Source organism: Apus apus, chromosome 10 (assembly GCF_020740795.1).
Source record: "Apus apus isolate bApuApu2 chromosome 10, bApuApu2.pri.cur, whole genome shotgun sequence".
Lineage (NCBI taxonomy): Eukaryota > Metazoa > Chordata > Aves > Apodiformes > Apodidae > Apus > Apus apus.
Window position 1 is genome coordinate 5,748,405 of NC_067291.1, and position 26,580 is coordinate 5,774,984.

Genomic DNA, 26,580 nt, shown 5'->3' on the forward strand with positions numbered 1-26,580 from the left:
GTTTTCCTGGGGTGTTAGTTTCAAAGGAGGATAAAGGCATACTTCTGCCACTGCCTCATGTTTTTGAAAAGTCACTCAAATCTCTCGTGTTTCAATTTCCTCATCTTTAAAATTAGGAAAGAATCATTTCAGGCTGCTGTGAGATTAAATGACTAGTGTTTTGATAGGGCGTTTCCACTTATGGAGACGGTATCAGAAATTTGGAAAGAATGGGGTTTTGAAAGAAAGGATGGTTGACTCTCTGACCTTTAAGTCATGCATAACCATTTTGTAAAGAAAAACACAGTATGTACTAGCTTTGAGGAAGGAATTTCAGTATGCAACTATGAAACACTAGTTAAAGTAGAGGAGAGTACAAAAGAAATATCACAGAAACTTTCAATGGTTAAAAAAAGTCCCATTTTAAACAATAGCACTGGGTGAAATTTAAACAAAGATATCAGACAAGATATCAAGCCTTAAATGAACAGCAGAAATATTAACGATTGATGCTTTTTAAGTGATACATAGGGAAGGAATTTAAAACCAGTATTTCATACTTACAAGTTTTATTTTGGAAAATGTAAACGTCACTAACCATGCATACAAGTTAAGACCATATTTTACAGTTGTTAATTTTCTTTCTTTTTCCTTTTTTTTCCTTTTATAATTGTTGTTGCATAGGACATTATCACAATATATAATCTATGCAGTACAAAATATGTAAAAAGTTACAGCAGAGCAAGAATAGATGAACATATAACTGTACAACTGTAATACTTCAATGTAGTGATTCAACAACATGTTGAAAAGTGATCCATGGAAGTGTTCACGTGCTGCTGATAAACTTGAACAAGTGAAGATGACACCAGTAAAATTACAGTTCACCAAAGCTAGAAGTATATATGTAAACACATGCACACTTACTGGCACATATATTCTCTCTCACCCACACAGGCATGTGTGCAGGCACACACACACACATCTCCCAAAATGCATATATACACAAGTAACTTCAGCTGTAACCAGAGATGAAACTCAACCACAAATCTCAAACAAACAGGTTCAAACTTCCCAAACGCAATGGCATTTGGATCTAGAATTTTGGTTCGGAGACATCTCTAGTTATAATGAAATAGATACCCATTTTTGCTCTGTAGACATCCCTTCATTATTCAGTATGTGTACACACTGCTGTGTATTTATGTATTGCACACATGTACTATACAATATACACATATTTATATGTGCATATGCTTATATAAATCCATATATATAAATACTTATATATATATATATAAATACTTATATATATAAAACCTATACCAGTGGATGGTGTTTTGCATTCTATATTCTGTCTTATGGGGTAAACAAGTGTAATTTGGTTATTTCCTTCTGCCTAAGGCTATAGCTTTATCCCCAAAAGCGTTAAAAATGCAAATGTTCATCATACCATTCACTGACATGGAGTATATGTTAGCACCCAATGCACAAACAGATGGTGTGATGGAGTAAAAGAGCACCTGAAAGTCAGTTCGTAGGCATCACCTGATGAAATTAGTATATCAAATGTTAAGGTAGCTTTAAGTATGCAGAGTTAATTTTTCTTATTCTTTCTCCACAAACCGTATTCCCCAAAACAACAATGCACTTCACACAGTACAAATTCTAGAACTCATGGCAAACAACTGAAGAAAAGCAGTTGTGAATGTGAATATCTAGAAACAAGTAAGCTTCTCACACAGCCTGACTGCATGAAACACAGAAAGCACTGAAGGTCTGGATAGAAGGTAATGAGGTTTGGAAGGTGTACAGAGGCTCTCACAGCTAAAAGTTATTGCAAGAGTTAATGCAGTAAAGAGGGCAGTATACATACAAGAATTAGGTGTTAGCATCAAACAGAGGCATCTGACAATTTGTTATAAATATATACCTTTGCAGTTGTGTAAACAGATACTATGCATATATTACAAGAGCAAGGAACAACTAATTTGCAGATATAAACAATTCTCACAATAAAACCTAGCTGCCAGTTTACCAGGCCTGCTTTCTAAGAAGCAGGACAAAAACTGAATTCATGTGGCCATTAATGCACTTCAGGGCTTTGCATAGGATGAGGTTAATGGAAGGGGTGAATGAGTTTCCAAGAGAATATTTAGTTTCAGTTGAGTGGTGGTAGTGAAGTGGTGATTTTAATTTGCACCCGTTTCCTATAGCAAGGCAGTTAAACTCAGCTCTTAGACAGGAAGCCAGAATCGTGGCGGGAGGAAAACAAACTTTCAGAGCTTTCTTAATAGTAATAAACCTGGTATTGTTTTCTGAAATTAAAAGAAAGAAAAAGTAGGGCCATTTTTTAGTTTGTGGGGATTCACTTTGACAGATTTAATATGGAAAGGAGGAGGCAGGAGTGATCCACACTCCTCCAAGTGGAGGACTGAGAGGAAATCTGCACCCTGCCAGAGCAGTATTTCCTGAGTGTGCGATGTTTGTTGCTCTGCCAGGAGAGTGGTTTAGGTTACACCACTGGGTAAAAATTGAAGGTTAAGCACTCAGATTTCAAAACATAATGTGAGCTGTTCAGAGTTCTCGTATCTGCAAAATTCAGGAGGAGCAATCATGGAAACACAGTCTTATGACCTTGCTGGTGCTTCTGCTTCTTTTCTAGCATCTAGTAGATGCTAGAAAACCCCAATCAATCTCTTTCCATATAAAAATATTTAGAGAATTTTATTTCACATTCAGTTTTGGAAACTACTAGTGGTTTGGATTTCATTGTTTTATCCAAAAGCTGTCATGTCTTAAACATTTAATGGAGACATTTGAAACTCTAGCTAGGACTTTAAAACACAGTAATTTGACTGTCAGCCTAACACACTCCGAGGTATTTACAGCTAAGATGTAAAAAAAAAAAAAAAAAAAGTCTCAGCAACAAATTTCAGAGAATTTCCTGAAAATACAGGTATATTGTTGGCTCTGTGGAGTCCCAGCCTTATTAGGTAAACTGGCTGAACTGGAAATTCAACATGGAACCCATTATGATTATTATTTTTTTTCTGCTTAACCTTGGAGAACTATTAATTTCTATGAGGACTATTAAGAAAATGCTTAGTTTACTGTTTGAGTTAGAGATTACATGTTTCTTGTATCACTCAGAATAGGTTGTCCCATAATCTTTGTATCTCTTCTTCTCAGTACTATAAAACCTGGTATGAATATTGTTTCTCTAAGCTATTAAAGCAACTTTGTTTGTAATGCACCTGCTGATTAATACTGAATTATTCTGCCCTAAATAATAGACTGGAATGGTTCCTCCTTTGCTAAAGATTAAATTCTGCTCTTCTTGGAAAAGATTCTTTTACAACAAACTGAACTTAGACCATGAAGACTATGATTTTTGCTGATGCCGAGTTCTCGTTTTGATTTTGGGATTTTTTTCCCCCCCCTATCCTTTTATTAAGGTACAATGATAATGAGAAATGTTTTGATGACTTGTTTTGAAGTATGTGCACAAGACACAGCTGATCTGTAGAATTCCTTTAGCTAGATACCTTAAATGCCTTTCTACTAACTGCAGCACAAGAACACTTAGCAGTCACAGAAATTATTGGAATATGAATTCCTGATGCCTGAATTATTTCAAGTTGTTAAAATTGTGTATTTCAGTAGATTGATTTTTTTTTTTTTAATTAAAAATAGAAAAGAGGAAACCTATGGAGGGGAGGAAAACAGATCTGGCTTTCCCCTAACTCACAGTGGTTAGGCAACTCATCACACAAACTCCACAATATTTGTCATCTTGTAAAAAAATCTTATAATGTTCTTTTATTTTTTGTGAAATAAAACAGTAGAATTTTGTCATGCACGGATTCCAATTCAAAAGGGTAAAATTGTGATGTTAGAGAGGTGAAATCTGAAGCAAATAAACATGAAAAAAATACTGAAATATCTGCACTTAGAATTGTCTTTAAGTATTTATCCATACAACTAATAGAATGCTTAGTATTAGGAATAATGTAAATATTATGAAAGTACCTATGAAACTACTTGGAAATCTATATTAGCCTCTCACAGTTAATATACAGTACAATAAAAACTTGGAAAATTGGATCAATGCAAAGCAGCAAGTAGGATAAAGGTTCATTTGGAATTTGGAGGCATTCACGTGATATCAAATGACAGGTTTGGCACAGAGAATTTCTTTTCACCATGCTACACTGAACTGCATTTATACCCCACAGTAAAAACAAGAAAACCCCCAAAATTCCAGAATCAAAAGGACCTGAATTTCTGATATGCACCATCAGACCCAGCCAAACCAAGGAAAGTGTATTTGCTGCTGATGAGATCTCCGGTACATCACAATGCTCTTGGTCTTCTGCTGTATTTTCTACCATATAAAACATTAAAATCTACCTCCTAGTGCTCTGTCTAGTGTCAAATACTTGAAAGCTACTGAAACTAGCCAAGATTCCTTTTTTGTTATTTGCCAGTTATTCAGAAGTGAGAGCACCTTACCTTATGCTGGTATGTATATTTTTGAGGAATTTGTAGTAGTGCTGAGCTAAAATTTCATTTTCTTTTAAAACTTTAAAATGCATATTTTGTTTTTCCAGTCAGAAGATACCTTATGAGTTTAGCTTCCTTTTATCAGCGACCACAATTGTGATGCAAGAGAACACAGAAACTCTATCTTAGCCAAATTGTCTTGCTAAGATATAGCTGTACAGTAGGTAAGTAACTTGATAGAAGTTTTGATGGGCATTGGTTCAGCTATGCTATTTCCATAGTTCATACAATTTAAAAAAAGGAAAAAAGAATAAAGAAAATTGCTCAAGTCAGTGTGGTTTGATTTGAATATTCTCTTGGTCCCATACTGAACAGGCAGTGCAGAGAGCTTAACAACTTGGAGAGAGTGATGACAGAATGCCTCCAAGATTCCATGCAATAAAATGCTACCCAGTGTAAATATGTTTCCTCGTGATTTAGGTTATTTACTTAAGGCATCGTTTAGAATTTTTTCTCGGAATTTTATCTAGTATGAAACAAACAAACAAGGTCTCTCAACCTTACAGAGATTTTTGCAGTACAAAGTTGGTTTTGGAGCATCTTCAGCACGAAGTGAAAAGACAGGTGGCTACCAGAATCAGAGGGCAGCTTGAAGAAAGGCAGGACTTCTGTTTAGACACTCCCCAAAGCAGGTATATAATGAGGAAAAGAGTCTGGTACTACATTCCAGTACTGGTTGGGTTTTTGTATTGTTGGTTTGGTTTTTTTCTCCCCAGTGTGTGAAAGAACCTAATAAAAAGCTTCTGAGTGCAAATATATTTACAGAGTAAGGCTGCGGTTAGGGTGTGTCTTCTTGTAATTATTGTGTAACATAAATATCCATCCCTGAGAAAGGAGAAGGGGGACATAATCCAACACAATTGATTTGTAAGTGTATGCTCATGTTGTACAATCAGGTCTTGCAAAACTGCTTTGACACCTGAGGTGAATTGGGGGTTTTTTTTCTTTTGTTGTTTTTGGTTTTTTTGGTGTTTTTTTTTTTTTACGTTTTCTCGTTTTCTTATAAAGAATAATCAAGAGGATCTGTAAATGGCTGGAAAATGCATGAAATATTGAGACAGCAGGAGTCACTAAGTGGAACATAGAAGTCTTTCTGTCTGTCCATGAGGTTAGAATAGCCACTTGTGTGGCTGAGTAAAGAAAATTTGACTGGAAATTGCAGTGGGAGGCAGCTATTTACTGATTTTTTATTTTTTTTTTTCCTTTTTCAAAGGGAAGGATGGGGAAAACGGGAAGCGACAGAGGTTTTTTTAAAATGTGTGCAACACAAACAAAACTCCACGTTAGGCATGAGAGGCAAAGTGCTGACGTCCAGTGCAGGCAGGTCTATGGGGAGCTGGCGGGGCTGATGGTGGGGCTGGAGGCGTCTGAGCGGCTGTAGTCACTGAGAGAGCCTGTTCGGGAGCCGCTCCCGCTGCGCCTCTGGAGCATGCTGGGCTGGAAGTTGGCGTGGCGACGGGCGTGCTTGGTCAGGTGGTCGCTGCGCATGAAGCGCTTCTCACAGAGGGGGCAGCTGAACTTCTTTTCTCCGGTGTGAGTGCGGTAATGGCGGGCCAGCTCATCCGAGCGGGCAAACTTCTTGTTGCATCCTTGCCAGTTGCACTCAAAAGGCCGTTCACCTGCAGGAAGCAAATAAGTGTGATGAGAAGGGGACAGCAACATCTTCCCTGGTGTTTTTTTGTATGCAAGAGTTAGAATAAAAAAGGTGGGAGCAAGGTAGATGCCACTTGGCACCAATTGAATGGAGAAGGTGTTTCTCAAAGGGGAGGCCACTGTGGTATTCCAACACATTAAAAAGTACTGTCAGTGAAACTAGTGATACCTTATTTGATAACTGGATCTTCAGGGATGCTGGGCTTCATCTCCATGTCATTCCATGACATCCATCCTTTCACGGATGTCACATTTCATATCTCTTGTAGTCTGCTGGGCTTCACTTCTTCATTAATCCTCCTTATATTTATTCCTCTAAGCTGTCCCTATTTCTGTCTGACTCAATGTTGAAGTTCAGAAGGTGTGAGAAAGTCTTCAGCTATTTAAAAACAGTTATGGTGAAAATGCAAAATGGCAATTTTGAGGCACTGGATGTGAGCCTCTCACCTTGTATTCTCCACAGCTATTCCTGTATTTTTCTGCATTTGCTACAAGATCCTACAGTTTTCTTGTTCAATGGCTCAGGTATCATTTAGAAGTGATGCAAGGAGCACTGTATTTCAACAAGGTAAATGTGCCATGTTGAAAGTAACAGCCTTCTATCAATAGCTGACCTAAAAACTGTGGCCTGTTATGCTTAAGGTAGGACCAGTGAGCTCAGATAGCAGTCTGGTGACCTGCTGCACTTCTCGACAGATCTCAGACATGGGAAACATCTCTTACAGGGCCAGATGCCCATGCCATTGTATGGCTGTGCTGGTGGTCTGCACTGGAACACTGGGGTGCCTGAGAAGTTCAAGCACTGGAGGTGGGCACAGGTCACAGGCAGAAATAGCATTGTTGAGCCAGTGAGCATCCAGAATATATTCCCATCTTCATCACTAACGTGCTGCATAGCTTTGGGCAACTCATACTAGTTGTTTCCATCCTTAATTTCTCTGTTTGTTAAAAATTAAAACATAAAGTCATGAAATGTGCTGTCTTGTTACTTCAGTATATTGGTTTGGTTCTTACTGTTGCTGAGTCTGAATATCACATTCTTTATTTGTTATGAATCTAGAACATCTTATCTACCCCTTCTCACTGCACATCAGGCCTGGATAAGAACATTCAGGTTCCTACTCACCTTCCTGATTTGATATTGTCAGTGATGATGGTGATGATTTGTGTGCTAAGCCAATAATGTGGCCTTTCTTGCCCTATTTCTTTACTGTCCCCTGTTCTCCTCCTTCCAAGGAAGTATCTTCCCCCCTCAGTCTCAATTCGATATTATCTTGGTAGTTGCCTTTAAAGTTTCTTGGCCACGTGGTTTTCCCCTCCATGCACTGACAGCTGGCATCACTCTAGTAGTGGTAGTTGTTTTCTAGAGTGCTTCCCAGCTTTGTTGAGGTTTAGCAGTACCTCCTCAAAGAATAGCTGCATTGTGAGGAAAGGCTGGATGCCTTGTGTGAAGATACGAGAGTAATTAGTGTTCATAAAAAATTAGTACACAGTCTTGAACAAAGTTGCTGCAGGTTATTAATTAAGACAAGACCTAGCTGCTGCTCCAAAACCACACGTGGAAGTTCACAGTCTGTCGTCAGTCTCATCTCTTAAACAGAAGGGATGTGGTTTTCTGTGCAGGTAAGTTACATAAATGTCCTTTTACATGCAGTAAAACAATCAACAGAATGAGAGATGATATGAATAGATTGCTTAATCTCATTAGGGAACATGCAGCCTCAGTATCACTTTCTTGCATAAGCAGTGACCCATGGACATGTTGTACTCAACAAAGAGCTTTTACCATTGAAGTGGCTGTACACAACACAGTAAAGATTTTGAGCTCCATCTCAGGCAATGCTGACGTCAGAATTTTACCTTTATACAAGGACTGCAGAATTTGATCCTATAAATTAATGTGTAAATGTTGTCCAATATATTAAACACAGCAGGAAAGATGTCAAGCATGTGAATATGTGTATTGAGAGTTTTAACACTATGCTTTGGCAGCAGCAGTACTTTTGTACATTATGAACATCACTAGCAGATCACAGAGGTAAGCTGAAAATAAAGGAATCAAAAAGGAGCTCAGGCTACTTTACTTTTCAGAGAGGCAAGCAAGAGATGCCTTTAAAAGAGAAGGAATATTATAAAGCTTAATGTTATTTCTTTTACAATTTTAAATAAATTTGGATTTCCATGTTCCAAATCCCACTAAAGTGTAACCTTTCTAGCTCCTCTGCCAGAGAACATGACATCACATAACTTGTGTTTAGAGTTACACAAGCTGATGGAAAAACATCACATTTGAGAATTAAATTCAACTGATCTTAACTGAAAATTACACAAGCAAGAACATTTTTGGCTTCTTCCTGAACTCCACCCTGTCCAAATTAAAAAACTGTGTGTAAAGCTGCATTAAGAAACTTAAGAGTGCTCATTGAGTAAAGGTACGTGAGATCTGCAGGTGCACTGACTTCTGAATTCACTTAAGGGGCACAGCTACTTGCGCTGCTTACACTGTGCCAGAGCAAAGCGCCAAAGGAAACAGAGTTGCCTGGGCTGTAGAAACAGCATTAAAAAAATGCATCTCTTGCTGGAAGGGAATCAGAAGCAAGTACAGCCAGCCTGTTCTTATAATGGTCCTTTTGTATTATTCTGTATTTGTCAACCGTTACATATATTGAGACAACTATTTGTAATTATGGGAAACAAAAACTACAGCAATGGTGGAACCAGATCTGATGTCTACTGAGTTTGATTTGTACCATACTTTTAGAGCCCTCTTGACTTTACCCCAATCCACAGAGTTTTAAGGAATCCTTTTGTATATAGTGACACTCCAGTACAGACTCTGGAGTGATCAGCTTCTTGTTTCACCATCTGTATGTTATCTAGCATTTGAATAGCAATTAAAAATGATACCAAGTACTCTGTAGGCCTGAGCAACACTAATTAATGACTGACTAATGACTGAAATACCAGAACAGGTGGGGATATGATTCTATGAGACACCTAAAACCAACCATTTTCAGAATTACAATGCAAACAATTAGACAATCGTATCTGAAAAATTTGAAGTGTGTTAGCCACTGCCCTACAGTCCAGAGTATTGTTAAGTCCACGTATCAGGGACAGTTTTTAAAATTTAACTCATGTAGTAGCTCTGCACATTATGTTAGCATCTTCAGGCATATGCCAATGTCATGCAGTAACAAATTTGGAAAAAGGGAATTCCACAAGTGCCTGCAAAACCGTAAGTAAGCCAGAAACAATTTTCTGTGATCTTTAATCTGTTCTGCTGCTTCGCAGAGCAGCATTATATGTTTTTATGAAAACAGACTAGAAACCTGAACATGCCACTGTGTGCTATTCTTATATTTCTACATTTTCATATACATAATTAAGGGTATATTTGGAAACATAGATCAGCAGGCTGGGTGTGGAGGATGAGGGGCAGACAGTTAAATGGAGATGTGACCGAAGCAGCCTTCCTCCAAGAGAGGAAATGGTATCCTGGGAAAAAAAATCAGTCAAGGAGACTATGTTGACTGTTTTATTTTTTAAAATCCTTCAGTAGCCCTGATATGTTTTTTCAAATATTTTCATTTCTGTTAATCTCTTATTTATAAACCAGCCCTTTTACATAGCCAAAAACCAAATCATTAACCTGAATGCAAGACTGTATAATGTGTAGCTTTGATGTTAGATGAATGGTGGTTTCTTTATCATGTATTTAAAAAGGGATCAAAAAAATTCAAAAGCCTCAGAATTCCCAATTCCCATAAATGGAAACCAGTTAAGTTTTAAATAAATGATTTTGTTATTTTTTTGTGATACTTCATAACCAAACAAGCTAAATGCGATCAGGTTTCGTGCATCTGCTTTTGTGTGTCTCTCCAACAGCTTTTGAATGTCTCATCTGCCTTTAACCATATCTAACAAAGAGGATGATTTCAGCAATATGAAGCTTGATTAGTTCCAGGAAACTGAGTAATTTTTAGTCATGCTCTCAGTGAAAAGAAAAGTTATAGGGTGAATTTGTCTGTCACTAGACACCAGAAACCCAATATGGGACTGTAGTTTGAACACCCAAATCCAAGAAAGGCTTCAGTCAGAGTTCACACGTTATTGGACACTGGGACATGACACTCCTCCAAGCCCCTAGGACACTGCTATTTCCATTATCTGTGATGTGACCTTTTTTTAGGAACTGGAGTTCTCAGATTTCCAACAGGCACAGACCCAAGGATCAAGCACAACCTCACTTGAAAGTGTGGGCATCTTTATTTTACTCTTAACAAATCCAGTCATTATATTGATAAATTATTCGATCTTACGTTTTCTGCATGTATGGGAAACTGCAACAGGTACCATAATAGCTGTTATTTAAATTCTTCATTTATTTTCTGTACCTTAACATTTTTATTGAGTTATTTAGATATATATGAATATTTCTTGAAATGCGAAATTTCCAAGTGGCGAGTCTACATTTTAAGGGAATGTGTGTTACTGTTTACTCTGGAAGTGCTAGTATTGCTCCATCTGGGAACAGAACACACCATGTGACTTATCTGTATAAGCACAGCTAAATAAAACAATTCAAATAGCAAATGATGAACATACATTCAGATACTATACTGGTAATAACGGCTACAATGCCAGAGAAGTGCAAGTAGTGCAATATTCCTGCCCTAGCCTTAGTCCACCTAACCTAACCACAGTCAGGTCCACCCAAAAACCAAAATAACTGATTTGGTATGTTCCAGGCAGCTATTTGATACTTCTTAAAATATTACCACTCACTTTCACCACAATGGAAACAATTTTTTTTTTTTTTTTTTTAAGCAGATTGCATTCAATCAGTTATATTCTAGGTCTTAATTTCAAACTTGTTCAGTAATGTCAGCTGGTTCTTAAATCTCAGTGTATAATAATTTCAGCTTCTTTACTATAGTTTTTTCAGCTACATTTGCTTGTTTTTTGTCAAGGTTGAATAATTCTGCCCTTTTTGGGATTTTTTTCCTCCCCCCAGGACACTCCATCACATAATCTTTCTGTTGTCTAAAATGCATTCCATGGCTTTACTGAATCTCTACTCAAACTGGGATGCCCAAGCTGAACTTCTCTGTGTAAGTTTCTGTAGCTTAGCACTTTCAAAATACACTTTTTTATCCTGTAATTTTGCACAGTGAATTAAGAATCTGAAACTTGAACCTGTTACCTTTGCCAAGTCATTTTTTTCCTACTATGTTAATTTCTGTTTGACTCCTGTTTAGTTTTTATTACATCTCTGCTGAAGTGCATCACTGTGTGTTCAGTACATTAGGCTCTATGTTCCTCTTCCAGCTACAGCCAAGTTCCAGACCACTTCATGCAACTAACCAGTGAGTAAGTTATGTTCCAGAATCTGGAAAATAAATCTTAAAGCAAATTGGGTTTAAATGAAATGTCCATAATTGAGCAAGAAGAAATATTGCTACATGCTTTGCTAAAGTTTTGAATGAAAGAGTGAAAAAACAGCTAGAGCTATGTGGATAACTTATTTTCTGCTCAATAGAAAAAAAATTAAAGCTTTGAACTGCAGAAAAGTTCAGCCAAACTACGAAGCTTAACAGTAATTTTATTTTTGATTGGTCAAAATGTTTTACTTCTTCAGGGATTTTTTGTGACACTGTTTTAATTCCTTTAGCTTGGGGACAATTTTCCGTACAATGATAAAGTAAATCTGAAAAGAACCAATGAAACAAACTACCACAACTTTGCTGAAACAAAGAAAACCAGCCTAAACTATTTTCTGCGTTTAACTGACATGTAGTTCTATTCTTCATAAAAGACTACTTGACTATGAACACCTGTTTGCCAAAAATATAGTTCTTGCTAATAAAGAAATGGGAAGTTATTATTCATTAACTTTTCTTGTTAGCTTTCCCTTCATGAAGATTAAATGCCTGACATTTTTATTAGGTGACTAGCTGGAGATCTGATTGTCTAAAGAAATAATTTTATTTGTGTTTTCAACTTTCACTGGAGTCTCTGTGTTTATAAGCACAAGGGATTTCGAAAGACAGCCAACTAGAACGGGCTAACCAGCCAAGTGTAAGGACCATGGAGGTCTATGTATCCTTGTCTTCACACACAAATCTTGGAATAGATTTTAGATCTATACTGACAGCGTGACTGAGAATATGCTCTCTAGTATTGAACTGTGGTCCAAGGAGTCTTAGGTTATTCCCTACAGCATCTTAAGTACGAGAAACTTATTTTCCAGTGTTATACTAAGCTGCTTTGGTTTGCTTGTACATGTCCTCCTCAGTCATGTTGCAAACTGCTGGTAAGTGATGCATACCTTCAAAACACAGTGTTCTGAGTTCTCCCTTCAAAAAGATGCACTACTGGCATGGCAAAGAAGCAACCAACCCAAAGTGCATGTCAGAAAGACCAAGCATATTTTCCAAACATATATTTTTATGATCTCTGGACTGAAAAGAGAGTGTTACAGTTCCATGGACACATAGTGAATTATATTTGGTTTTCTTCTCTCTGTGTTGTTTATGTTGTAGTCTCCCTCTCCTTTCTCTGTTATTAAGTACTCCAAAACTTAGGTAATCCTGCTGGACAATTGTGAAATTCTTTCCAAACGATGGAAGAGCATAAAAAAAGTAATTAAACCCTTTGAGAATTCCACAGTTTGAAAATCATATCTGTGTCTGTAGACCTGAGCAATGAGAGTCTGACACTACTTGTCACCTTTTTACTAAGATACATATCACTTGTTATTGCCAATATCAGAGTTTCTCTGCTGCAGTTTGTCACTTCCTGGTTTCAGAAGAGTTCACATTTTTATCTCTTCTCCCTTCCTTACACAACCCCTCCCTGTTTTGTATGTTCCTTCCTCTTTTAAAACTACAAAAAATGACTTGCACTAGGTGAGGGTCTTGTGAAGCTCTTCAGTCACTTAGACTACAGCAAAACTGGGACTTTGTAAACATAGTTACATTCATGTGTTAAGTATGTTAAATGATTTTTCTCTTGAAAAACAATGGGATACAAAATCACTAAGGTGAGTTTAGCCTTCAATATTCCTTCCTTTTATGATGGGGTCTAGATATATAGACATGTACCTTTTAAATACATCCTCTCTATTAGAAGTCATGTGTTTAAATCTATTTTAGCAAAGAAGCTGAATTAACTCAATAAAGCATTGAACTTAAGGCACTTTTATAATTTTGTGAATAATGAATTAATCTAGTGCTGAGCACTTAGATAAGAATGTATGCATCTGACAACTCAAACTGATGTAGCAGTAGAATCTAGTGGAATAGAAATGCCATCAGAGAGCTACATGACTAAAGTCTTAGAAAATGAAAGTGAGGGAGCAGAGTTGCATGTAATTTGTAAAACACACCTCTGGCTCACTGATTCCTCATCATTTTCCTAGCCAAGGGTCACAGGCTATCTGCCAATCTGCCACTACTAGCAAACTGAAGAGAGTTCACTTAGTGAGCCTCTCCTGACCCTACGTAGTGCTGTACGTTGTGCACTTGAAGGCCAGGGTGCCTCACTAAGGCAGACATTGGGTGTGGTATTTTCCTTTTCACTTTTTGTGATGTTCTCAGTGAAGTGGTTCTGTGGATGTATACAAATGCAGTAAGACCTAATGCTTTTTGGGTGTAAAATTGCTTATTAATACCTTGGGTTATTCAGGTTAGCCCTGACAGGTAAGAAAAACATACATATGTATGTCTGCTCCTCACGGAAGTGTAATGAGCATGAAAGATGTTCCCCACATCTCAGGGCAGGTAAAGTTTTCTTTTGATGAGTAGGAAAAACAATGCACAACTTTGTGGTAGCAGCTGTGTTACTGCTCTGTCTTCTAGATGGCCTTGTCAAAACCTACATATGTAGTATTTCTCTTGACTCTTTTCTGTCATATTTGCTGTAGTCTTGCTATGTGACTGCACTGACAGCATGTATACACGAAAAGCACCATCAGTACAGCAATGCCTCTTAGTCTGTAAAATTCAAAGTAATCGAAACTTCAGGTACCTCTTACAAAGGCAGCAATCCATCAGATAGAAAAATTGTAATGTTACACGATTATTGAGATGGTGTTTACAGTGCATGTGATTTCAAAGATAAGTTATAAATCTTCTTACAGTTCTGTATGAATTTATCCCTGTTATCTAATGCCCTTTTGTTGATTCTGTCTTAACTCTAAAGCTTAACATTCACCATTTCACTCTCTTTCCCAAAAGTTCTGATGCAAAATGGAGACCTCCCATCTAAGCAAAGAGGAACATCTGAGATGTTAGGATGCCCAAGAGGTCAGAAATTTATCCTACTTAGCATGGACAACTTCCATGTCATGGTGAGTGTGCAGAGTAGAACGGAACATATCTGTCCCACATGAGTAACTTACATTGATTGTGCTTCCATTAAGTGCAATGTCTTTGTTTACATGGACTTTTGCCACATCCCACTATAAAAGCAGCTTTTTTTTTTTCCTCCTCTGCTGCTGGAATCTATGAGTAAACAATGCTCTTTCACTGAGTACCAATGACAGGTCTAGCCCTTGAAAAACAAAAGGCAACAGCTTTATTTTATAAGAGCTTATGTTCTAAAATAATGCAAACAAAATGTTGGGTTTCCTGTGAAAGTTAAGCACCTGCAGTTGGTGTATGTAGTTTCTGTTCAGTAAGCCTAAAGCTCTTACTGGGTGTCTTTATGTCTGAGACATTAAATCCTAGACTAGCGCTCAGTAAAATGGCTGAAATGCCACTAATTTAAAAGAACAGCAACTTCCACTTGATTTTGTTTCTCCTGTGGCTTGTTCCAAGCATGGAGATCAATAGCAGTTCCTTTGCCTTTGTACTTAAATGCAAGATAATTAAATTGTGCTATGCTGAAATGCTGAAGTGATGAATTCTGGGGAGAGGAAGATGTATCTTAGACATGTGTCATTTCCAAACCACACTGAAGTATCTGACTCTGAAAGATGGGGACTCTGGGACTTAGTAAAGTAGCTCTTTAATTACTTTATTTCTCTTGTTTTTTCTACTCAGATCTATGAATGTAAGAAAGGAGGATGATTATCCAAACCTCTTGTGAATAGAAAATAAATTAACGAAACGCCATAAGTAGAGCCTCTAAAACATCTGGGTGTTACTGAATGACAAAAATAAAAGATGTTTGGTTTTTTTCCTTTTTCCATTCATCAGTTATACTTTTTAATAGCTATACTTCAAAAGAATACTGGGATTGCAAAACCAAAAAATACAAGTGCTAATCAGCAAATCTGAGCTCTTACATTACCCAGCAACAGAATTACAGCCTAGAATTCTTGCCTTGAGCCAAAAACTTGTTTAAGGGGATTTCTTCATTCCTTATATACAAAGCTTGTGTCTTCTGCATAGGTCAGTTAAGTCTGGCCTCTTAAGACGTAACAGAGACTAACATCAGTGAAGGTCTGTGGGATTTTGTTTCTCATTTTCTGTCATGTTGACAAGCCAATTCAAACCTTTTAAAGCAACAAGGTACTAGAGGAGGACTCTCCAAATGTATATATAATAATGAAACACTGTTTTTTATCTAATGCGTCCAGTTAAAACTTGAAAAGGAAAGTCATTATGTGGACCCTGATAGATATATATGCTGAACTGAGATCTTGTTTAGTCATTTGCAGTCTTGTGTTACTTCTGTTCTAGCATGCTAGCATACTGATTTGGTGTCTGCTACAAGCTGATGATTTCGGCTGCACCACTCATGCTGTGTTAGAGCAAATAAGGTGATTAATGAAAATGTTATGCAGACAGCAACTAAAGCCAAGAAAAAAAACTCCCCAGACTTGATTCTCTCTCCTCAACGAGGGAAAAAATTTTTACCCATAGCTGACACAACTGAACCAAAAGCATCTACAGGGAATGTGGAGTTAAGGTACCAACAGAAACAGAAGGTTTCCATTACAAACTGCTGTCTGGATCTTTCCTGTGCTGCCTCAGAATTGTTCACTCTGTTACCCAGCCCACTCTGCAAACTCCAAACAGCTCCAGATCACACATCTGACTGTTAGCAGCTCCATGGGAGCTCTAAACAGTATTATACTCCTTGGCACCCCGTCTTTCTCCAGCCCACTCTTACAGTGGAAAAAAAGATTGCAAGCTCACTATAGTACACTTCCCCCTCTTCTCATCTGTGCTACCTCCTGTTGAAACCTAGGATTACATCCCAACAGAGCTGACAGGCTAATTGTCAAGCCATTTGTTCTCAGTGGTGTGATCCTTCCGCAGAGAAATTGCACGTGTTGCAAGATGAACCAGTAGACTCATGGGTCAAATGGCAGGGACCAAAAATGGAATGTAGTGGCTCCTAAATGTTGTAACTGCCTCTTTGGAGAGTCTCTTTTAAAAGTATCTCTACAGATAACTGTGGTCCTTTGATCAAAGTAATAAACTATCTTTCCTCAGCCTTCCATGTGGGACACAGGTTATTCCTTGCTCTTCTAATAATGCAAGGATCTTCTCTCTCTACCTGAAAATATTGCCATCTAGTCCGTGTTGGACGAAATTTACTTAGATGGTCTCAAGCTTTAATTTATCTGAGTTCTGATCACTGTGGGAGGTAGGAACTTAAAAGTTAGGTAAAACCTAGAAATTTGAACCTGAAGATGCTTGTATTGCAAGAATATGTGAAATCAAACTGAAACATCACATACCATCTCTGTCTTTACAGTGAACACAGAAATGACCTCTACAGTGGTTTAGACTGCTTTCAATGAAAGTCCACCTCACCATTTTTGTGGTGGCTTTCATAAAAAAACTGCATTATAATGTGCCCAATCACTGGTATGACAATTGAAATATTTTAAGGAGGAGAGCAGTTAAATAGGTAATGGCAAATTATGTTAATCCAGTGTGAATTGTGGGTGAATTCATGCTGAAACTGTGAAACTTTGGCTCCATGAGCTTTATCCAACACTTCTGTGAATAACTGCAAAGAAGGAATCATACGGCCCCATGAATCAGACTGTTCTCTGTTGACATTTCAATGATTTTTTTATTATTCTGTTCTACTGAAAACAGAAGAGTGCTTGTAAAAGCTAAGTTTATCAGATTCATGAAAGGTTGTCCTGCCATGCAAAATAACAGACTAAAGGATTATTCATCTAAACTGAAATCTGTACTTTATTTATCTGAATTTTGGAAGATGTTGACTATCCTCAGTCTCCAGCTGAAGTCCACATACTTTGGCATGAATAGATACTGGGGGTAAGCTATGGCATTCTATGTACATACCATCTCCCAGGGTTTGGGGACAGGATGAGATTTCATATTGTTAGAAGCCAAGCAAACAAAAGTTAGTAAAGTTGCCTTTGGGTGTAACTGTGAAATGTCTCTCTGTTAACTTTTGAACTGTTTAATCAACAACCTTACAGTAACACAGCATGCATGAAACACAGGACTTCAGCATTTATAAGTACAGCTAAAGTTGTAAAGCTGAGTGAAAGATCTGATACTGAGAGTTTATTGCAACTGTATGGAGGAGAGAAAGAGTGGGAATTTCCTTTTTTTTTAATTCTCATTCTGGACGGCTTGTTGTGCCAGAGCACAAGGTGATGCTGAAGTAGTTTATGAGCAGCATCAGCCAGTGACTACATGGAGCATCCACCTTCAGGGAACAGGCAGCTCTGGAAAGTAGTTTTATGGGCTGAAAATCAACAGTAAGTGTCTTGCTTAATTCTAGCTACCATTCAAGGTGTACTTCAGACAATCTTCTGCCCAGATTGTAAAGCTACACTTTCTGTTTAAACCAGAATTCTGGTTTTTGCTTTTAATAAAGGAATCAGATTCTATGACAACACTTGTATTCATATTCTAATGTGCTCACTTTTACAGATCAGCTTTTTATAATGGACAATGTTTGCAATTCAGGATTCAAGTCTTTCAAGTCTCATGTGTATGTTCTATTCTGGTAATACCTTCCCTATTTATTTTGCATCTCCCCACCTAGTGGTTTCCTTCAACCACAGCTGTATGAAGAGTAAAATAGAGCACCATTTACCTGTTCCTTTCTAGTTTTGGCTTGTTTTTCAGTATTTGGTATGTGTTAATTCTGTAACTACAAATGTGTGTAAACACACACACATCTAGGCCTCATTCACAAATATAAGCAGAAAATAAATAAGAGAAGTTTTTCAACAATTATCACTGATTAGGTTGTATTTTTATTTTGGCTGTCTTAATGTTTTAATCACTGGAGTGAACCTGCAGGGATGTACACCCAGTTCTTTGAAAATTCAGGCTCCTCTCCAGTGTCTCAAGCTGTTTCTGAAAGCGTGTGTTACCACCTTGGCCATATTCTATACAAAATAGAAATAGATGGTTACAAATGAGATGTTGCTGTGAGATTTTCTTAGCATTCCTCCTTAGATACACTTGCCAAGCAACTTTTCCCTAATCTTGTAAGACTTGAGGCATCAACAAGTCACATGGAAGGGGGCACATCATATGACAGAAGAGAGGCTGTTTAATTAGACTGCAGTAGAGGAGCATCGCTGCTAGAGCACCATTGCTCTGAGCAAGAACACCCTAGGTGCAGCTCAGCTCCTGTGATCTCCCCATGTTTTATGAACATTTAGTTGGACATCTGGTTATAGGGTCACTAGGGACACAAGCCTCACCAGCTGTGTCTGACATGTGGGGGTCACAGCGTAGGAGACAGGCCATGGTGAGTGCTGGAAATTAATGATCTGTGTGGTTGTGGAGGAGTACAAGTCAGGAGCCAGTTATCTGAGTGTGACTCTGGATGTGAAACTTAACTGAAAAGCTAAGATCTTAAGTAGAACACAGACATACTTCAAAGACAGCCTTGTCAAAGGCATCTTAGTATATGTAACTTTGAAAACTCCTCTCTCTGCTTTTGAAGCAACTATCTCAACATGTACTCTGAGAAATAAACTGAATTCCTTTTTTATTTTTTAAAGGAAAATACTATTTTCAACATTTTCCTTTCTAAGTAGTACTGAAAGGAACATCTTTACTATTTTTAAATTTACCAAATTAGACATAGAGACAAGCATGACCTCTTTATCATTTATAACTGTTTTCCCTTGCATGCCACACCCATGGCTTCATCACTTGCCTTTGCAGAACAGTCTAGCATTAAACCAGTTATGTCTTGCTACAGAATGTGGTTTATATATATGAATCATGCTAGAAAAGCTGCCTAGCAGCCACCATTTTACCTATAAGCACTTTTAAGGCCTCTTGACACGTAAACCATTTTACTGTGTGATTCCTTAGCAGAGATTCTGAATTCTACAGGTCGTACATACAATGTAAAACTGCTATTGTGAAGGTAGACAAGTTGTAGCAGAAAGATCCCTATTACTTGCTAAAACATAAATTACTAGTGCCTCAGGCACATTTATTCATGCTTTGCTACACTTCCTTGTTTGAGAAGTGAGCAGGTCTGCTCTTTTGGGTTAGGAGAGGAAACTTGCTGGCCTTTCTAGCGTTTTGAGATGGTGCACCTGTTCCTTGTATATGCAGGAAATTAGTTGACCACACCTGGTATGCCCAAAGCAGAAGGGCTAATGAAATACTCTGCAAAATACAGGATTTTACTGTGACCAAAGATTTTGGAGAAGCTTCCTGTGATTGAAAAGTCAATCTAGTCCTAAATCTGGGAACTACAAAATTATTTGAACCTGACTTACTGTCCATATTCCTAGCTGCTGCTGAGCACAGCTCTTGCAGCCATGAGGGGTCTCAGACTGGGATTCAGGAATTGCAGTATGCAGAGCTGCAAGGTTCATAAACTCGAGTAATCAGGAGGTTCTGTTACAACAGAATGACTGTACATAAAACCAATTAAAACAGGAATTGTGAGTTGTGTTGTATCCTGAATTAAGATTCAGGGGAGTGAGATGATCTGACTACTGCTGTTGTACCTTGACAGTTTATTATTGCTACAAAATACGTGATGCACAAAGTACTTTGACCTTAAATTTCAGCCAATTCTTTAAAACTTGTTTCTGCTTTCTTTTGAAGTTTTTACAGCTATTGTTACCTTTTGTGACTATCAACAAATAAGAGAAAATCTTAGTCTTAGGGGAAATGATACATTATTTACACTGCATACAAACAGGTAGGTGTTTGCCAGATTCTACAGAAGATACATAACCTCAGCATTGTCGAGTTATTTACACAATACTGTCTGCATGCTCAGAGATGCACATTTGTAAATCACCTTTTCAGTGTAAATGCTCTTAAGAGAAAAATTCACCACTCTGGATGAAGCAGCCAGGGCCTGTTCCCACATGTTATATGGGAGAAGGAACTGGACACAAGGAATGTCCACAGAGAAACTAACACAGAATCTGGAAGGATTAGAGTTGATTATTCACTGACTACTGACAAGTCAGTGAAGTTCTGTACAGATGGTAAGGAGCTGCAACTGTGCTTTATAATGAGAAGAGTCAAATATAAACTTGACTTACGACCTTTAAGACCATTCCTGTATTTTTTCCAAGTGAAAAACTGTTGTGCAGTGGAAATTACTGTTGTTCTTATGATGTTTGTCCCTAAAACTGCAATGAATGTACTCAAATGAAAAGCATGCTAACACGATAACTTGATAAAGGGAATACCACAGAACTTGCAGAGCACCCATGAGAATGTTACAGCTTCTTGACAACTATTTAGTTGAGAAAACATATGCTAACTTGGATTTCTTTGCAAATGAGAGTGGAGCTCAGTTTCTCATAAGTATTCAAAGAAGAAAAACTATAAAGTCATATCAACCACATCAGTTCCTTGCCTTTCTGCAAGAAATTCAACTAAACATCTAAGAAAGCAATTTTCATGCTCGAATCCAGTTTACAGTGTATGTGTATAATAAAGAAAAGTGTAACTTGGATGTGTCCAGGGGTGCACTATACACAAGACCAGAGTTGGTTCATGAAAAGAAGCTTTAAGCAAACATGCACAGAAGTTCATTGCAGACGTCATATGCTTTTCCAAAATAATTAGTCTCTAACCCACAAGTGCTAACCTTAGCAGTACAAAGCAGGGTATTGATGACATATCCTCAGAAAGTATAGCAGCTTTTTCAAGAATTCATTATAAAAGCAAAGCATCAACCAGATAGCATTCTTTCAGACCTTTTTTGTAACCTATTACATTCTTATTGACAAAAAACAATTTTTGCCATAGTGAAAAACATAACCTAGTAATTTGTACATTCCAAACACATTTTGACCAACACTGTTCAAAAAAAAAATCACATGCAGAAATGAAAACAGGTGAGTTCTACAAGGGCATGGAGTGACATGACACAGAGTAATGGCTTTAAAATGAAAGAGGGGAGACCTAGGTTAGACATTAGGAAGAAATTCTTCAGTGTGAGGGTGGTGAGATGCTTGCAGGTTGCCCAGGGAGGCTGTGGAAGCCCCATCCCTGGAAGTGTTCAAGGGCAGGTTGGATGGGACTTGGAGCAAACTGGTCTAGTGGGAGGTGTCCCTGCCCATGCTCAGGGGTTGGAAATAGATGATCTTTAAGGTCCTTTCCAACCCAAACCATTCTATGATTCTATCAGTATTTTGACAATCACTGTTTAAAAGATATTTCTCATTAGTTTTGTCTCTGCATTATATAATGGCAGCTTCATAAATTCTCCCCTTAGACAGTATAAGATACCTGACAGTCACATTCCTAAACACATTCCATCAGTACATTTCCCAGTTGTAGAAGTCTGGAACAAGGTTCATGGTAAAGCATCTGTGCCAGCTGTTACACAATATTTGCTTACTTCAGTGTGCACAGCAAAGATGGCTTTGTAACCTGCCCGACCATCCTCTGAAAGCTACCAGCAAGATTTGTTAATTAAAATAGCTCCCCAGAAATTAGACTTCTATATCTGAACTCTGAACTCCAACAGATGCTGGCTTAAAGTCTGATTCAGTCAGTGAGATGGTGCAACTAATAATACTGACAGATTGAAAGGAGATGCCAACACAACAAAACTCAGTCAACCTGGAAGAAAAACACAGGAAAATGATGGAATTCTTTCACCATGGATAACTACCCCTATCTTGTGTGATATTTTAGCTCACTTGCAGGTGAGATGTTAAGCAAGCTACAGAATATAACCATTGTAGAGTGAATCATGAGTAGCATTTGTGTTCCCCCAGCATTCAGCTACACTCCCATTAGTATTTCTGTGCTTCTACAGATCTTTCATAAGTCATCATACCAGCATTACAGAGAAGTTGTGATACCTGTATACAGCTTCCTTTTACTTTAACAGTTTTAAACAGATTTTGATGGTGTAAATATCACAATTCTCTTCAGTTGTTCCCTGGATTTAAAGAGTTTGCAGATTGTGGGGAATCTGTACCATGGATGAAACTGACCTGAAAGTAATGGATCTGAATACCATAGATAGATGCCAGATATCTAAAATACCTTCAGCAGCATCTGGTAAAACTCACTGTTATGAATTGAGACATTAGTCCTCTCAAAGTTACTGCTTCAGGCCCTCTACAAACTCTGGGAGCTATGATACTAGTCTGCTTTTTGAAAACTTATCAACAGTATCAGATATTCTACAGACAAAGTAAGAGCTGGATATAGTGGGGAGATTTAGAATCCTCCATCCAGGCAGCATGTCCAACTATTTAAGCAATGCTGAGTTAATCTATCTGCAACAGCCCTATTTCCCTTGAAAGCTTCACCAGCACATGAAGGAGGGACAGAATCAGAGTTAGGGTTCACTGTAAATGACACTTAATTGTGTGCAAACACATTTTTAAGTATATTATCAATGCAATGCTTACTATATGTGCAGGTGGTGGGGAGAGGAAGTGGTTTCTTTCCAAATGAAATACAAATTTATTTGGTGTTTTGTTTTGTTTTTTTTAAATCTTATTAGGGAAGTGACAGATTATTTTTTAAGACAAGAGGTAGGTGATTAGCTAGAGATAGTCATACCTTTCCTATCATATAGCTTGAAGTAAAACTGATTCAATTAAATCCACATCATAGCATCTATTAAACCTATAGTATAGAATTACTTTGTCCTATAACCGAATTCTACGTATTTTCAGCCATTTTTTTGAGAAAATGAGCTTATAATCCATTTCTTATGGGTGTATTTATGCTAATAATACTATGTAGAGGTATCTATAAATTCCAAAGCATTTGCTTTTCAGGTTACTCATAATTTTGCTCATACATTTCTATTTAAGCTAGAATTCTGTGCACATGTTACCTATCTGAGAAAGAGTATTTCTAAAATTTTAGTGAGAAGAATTCAGTTGCTTCCAAGAATCATGAGAGTTGGGAGAAGTGGAAGGTGCAAGTACTGCACACCTCTGTACAAATGGGAAAAAATTTATCAATGAGAATCCTGGCAGAGATTAGTCCTCTGGGGTATCTAAGAAATTCAGTTTTGTTTTGGCCATGTTCTGAGAATTTAAAAAACATACTCTGAAAATACACCCTGGATTTATTTTTACAATAAGACTAGCTATCTGCCAACATTCTATTGGCACTGCTTTTGTGGACATATATATATATGTGGACATATATATATATATATAGTGGAGAGATATATATATATATATATATATATATATACATACACCAAATGGAAATTTCCATTGACTTAGAGGGGCTTCCAGTGCTCTATTAGAGTTTCACATGCATGCATATGAAAGCTGTGTACAACTCACTTCACATTGGTCTTGGAAAATATATCAATCTCCAGAAGAATCAAAAACTGCCAAGGCAATCATGTATTAATGCTAGTTTGCAGTTCTGCTGGCATTTAAAATAAATTGCAAATTTCTATTCAGTAAGCCTCTACAATATATACTAAGAATTATTCTGGTCCAGTGAGATTTTAGCAGCATCCGTGTTCATATTTGTTAGAGCAGGATCCTAAAATACCGAATTAAGAACACAGGAGAGCCCTATATGCACTGTGAGGTTTTGCAGGAATTTGTAAGGCCTAGTCTAGTATGTAAATTTGTACCAATGTAATTTAATTTATTTACCCCCTAATTGCAAAACAAGTATTTGATCTATTAACAGACAGCTCACCATTTCAGCAAAATTTTGCAGGAAACATCTGAAGATGGATTAGGCTAACATGTTCTAACCCTCCTCAGCGGGTTCTGTTGTATGATCCTCTAGTGGAAATACTGACAGCTGTTTAGTTTTAAAAGCTCATTACATTCTTTCTGGGTGCCATACCTCAGCTGGTCTTACTCTGGAAAGAAGTGGTTTGCATCTCTGCCTCTCTCCTTGACCAGTTTTAAAAGCTATTGCTGAAGGCAGTAAAGGATAAACAACCAGCACACACACTCTGCTTTTGTATTTGCTGACCAGGGATATTCTAGCTGGCTGCAGGACCAGAGCAGACAGAAAGCTGCAAAATACATAGCAGCAACACAATGCACTCTCACGTGAATTTTTTTAGGTGCCTCAACTCCAAAAACTCATACAACTGAATAATAGAGAGCAGTTCGGTAGAAATACAGTGTGCAATAAATCTAAGATAGCTTATTGATCCACTGACTGCAATGTCGACAGATACCCAGTCACAAATATTTTGCCTGTAATTGCTGAGAGCAGTACAAAAGTGCTGTAACTGATTACAGAAAATCTTTTGCTTGCACTAGAGGTCATTTCAGGATATGCTCACTTTCATACCATTTCAATTGTGCCAAGTTCCTGGTTAGTAAATGCTTTTTACGTTAGGGCTGCAAAAAAGCTTCTGAGGTTGTTTTTCTCCTAGTAACTACAACGGTAGCACTCTGAACTTCTAAAAACTTTTATTTTATATTACGTGGAGGCCCTGTAAGCTCTGCTGAATCTGCAAGACCTGAAAAATACAGGATATGTGTGTCTGACTTCAGTGCCTGCACTTAAATAACCCACATTGTCTAGCTATTGTTAAACTGAACGCAGCAAGATAATGATCTCACTGCCCATGCGAATCTACCTAATAAAAGCCAAGTGGGTAACAAAGGAAAAAAAGTATACCTATAGAAATTCTACAGAAAGGACCCTTCAAAGGTTGTCCTGCATTTGAGCAGCAGAGTATTTATTTGGCTCTGTCAGCACTGACTTCTAAACAGCTGATCCAAGATTGGAAGGGGGAAGGGGGCAAGTTGGAACATGCTTAACTTACAAAACAGAACCAGAAACCACATGTCCAATATAAACAAGTTCCAGGTTTCTGCTCTTGGACGTGCCATAACCATGTTCAGCCAGACAATAACACAAGGCAGCAGTTATATTTTAAATGGTTAAAGATGCCTTCTTTTCAGATCAAATCCAATTGTGAGTTTGTTTCATAAAGAATTCCAGTTTAGCTAAAGATTTGTTTATGTGCAACTCATGTAACATCCAAATACATTCCAAATTCCTGCAGAGAAGCATGTGCTACTGCAGAGACATCTTCTGCAGATCATTCAGAACCCTTTTTCCATAAGGCTGTGATTAATTTATAACACAAATACAGCTATCCACTGCAATTGTCCATTAAAAAGACCATTTACTGATTTACTCCAGACTATCTACAAGACTTAGGTCTTGCTACTAGAGAAGGAAAGTGCTGCTACTGGTGTCTATGAGGAAAACTACAAGATGATCCATCCTCACTACTTCCAATATTAATTGGTCTCATTTCACTGGATCTGAATACCACCTCCATGCTGAAGGAAGACGGTTTGTGGAAAGAGAATTCTGTGAAGTGTCTGTCTGATTTTCCACTAAATACCCAAATTTTTCACCCTGTATAAAAGGCAGCCCCTGAACATTGTATTCTGTGAATTACTTTGATTGGAACAGCCATACTGTAGTTGGGTGTTTTTTTTGTTAATTACCCTCTGCTCAATAAGATCACAGTTTGCACATGTTGGCAGTTCACTGCCTGAGCTAGACTTGTCTCAGCAACTGTCTTAGTCTCAGCAAAATGCGATTTCTAAATAATTGTGGAAGTAAACAATTTCTTCCTTTTCTTTCTATACACTTTTCCTGGTTTATTGAGCATGTTTCAGTCAATGCAACACAACCATGTGTGTCCCCAAACACTTGTATTTTAAACATTGTCATCTTCTTCTGTCCTTACTCAGCAAAAGCAGAGGAAAAGTGGGCAAGAATTTTATGGAGAGAGAATATTTAGCTATGCTGACACCTGCTTCAAAGACCACGATGAAGAGGGGCAAAAAAGAGGGCAGAGTAGTCTTAATAGTAGACCCTCTGTCTATCACAGTTATGAACACGATAAGTAAAGCTTGCTTTAAAGGCTTGTTAGCTACAATACCCAAACTCTGTTAATTGTTATCAGAGGCTTTAATTTTGTGACTTCTGCATGATTAATATCTCTGTG

General features: G+C 37.7%; 1 protein-coding gene across 1 annotated transcript in view; it reads right to left on the reverse strand.

The window, feature by feature from the left end:
• Positions 1-3,766: 3,766 nt before the first annotated feature.
• KLF13 (KLF transcription factor 13) overlaps positions 3,767-26,580 on the reverse strand; it is a 29,738-nt gene continuing 6,924 nt past the window's right edge. Inside the window, exon 2 of the mRNA XM_051628354.1 lies at positions 3,767-6,164. Within this exon, the coding sequence (XP_051484314.1) occupies positions 5,872-6,164 (293 nt within the window). The 3' untranslated portion in view covers positions 3,767-5,871. The remainder of the gene's footprint in view (positions 6,165-26,580) is intronic.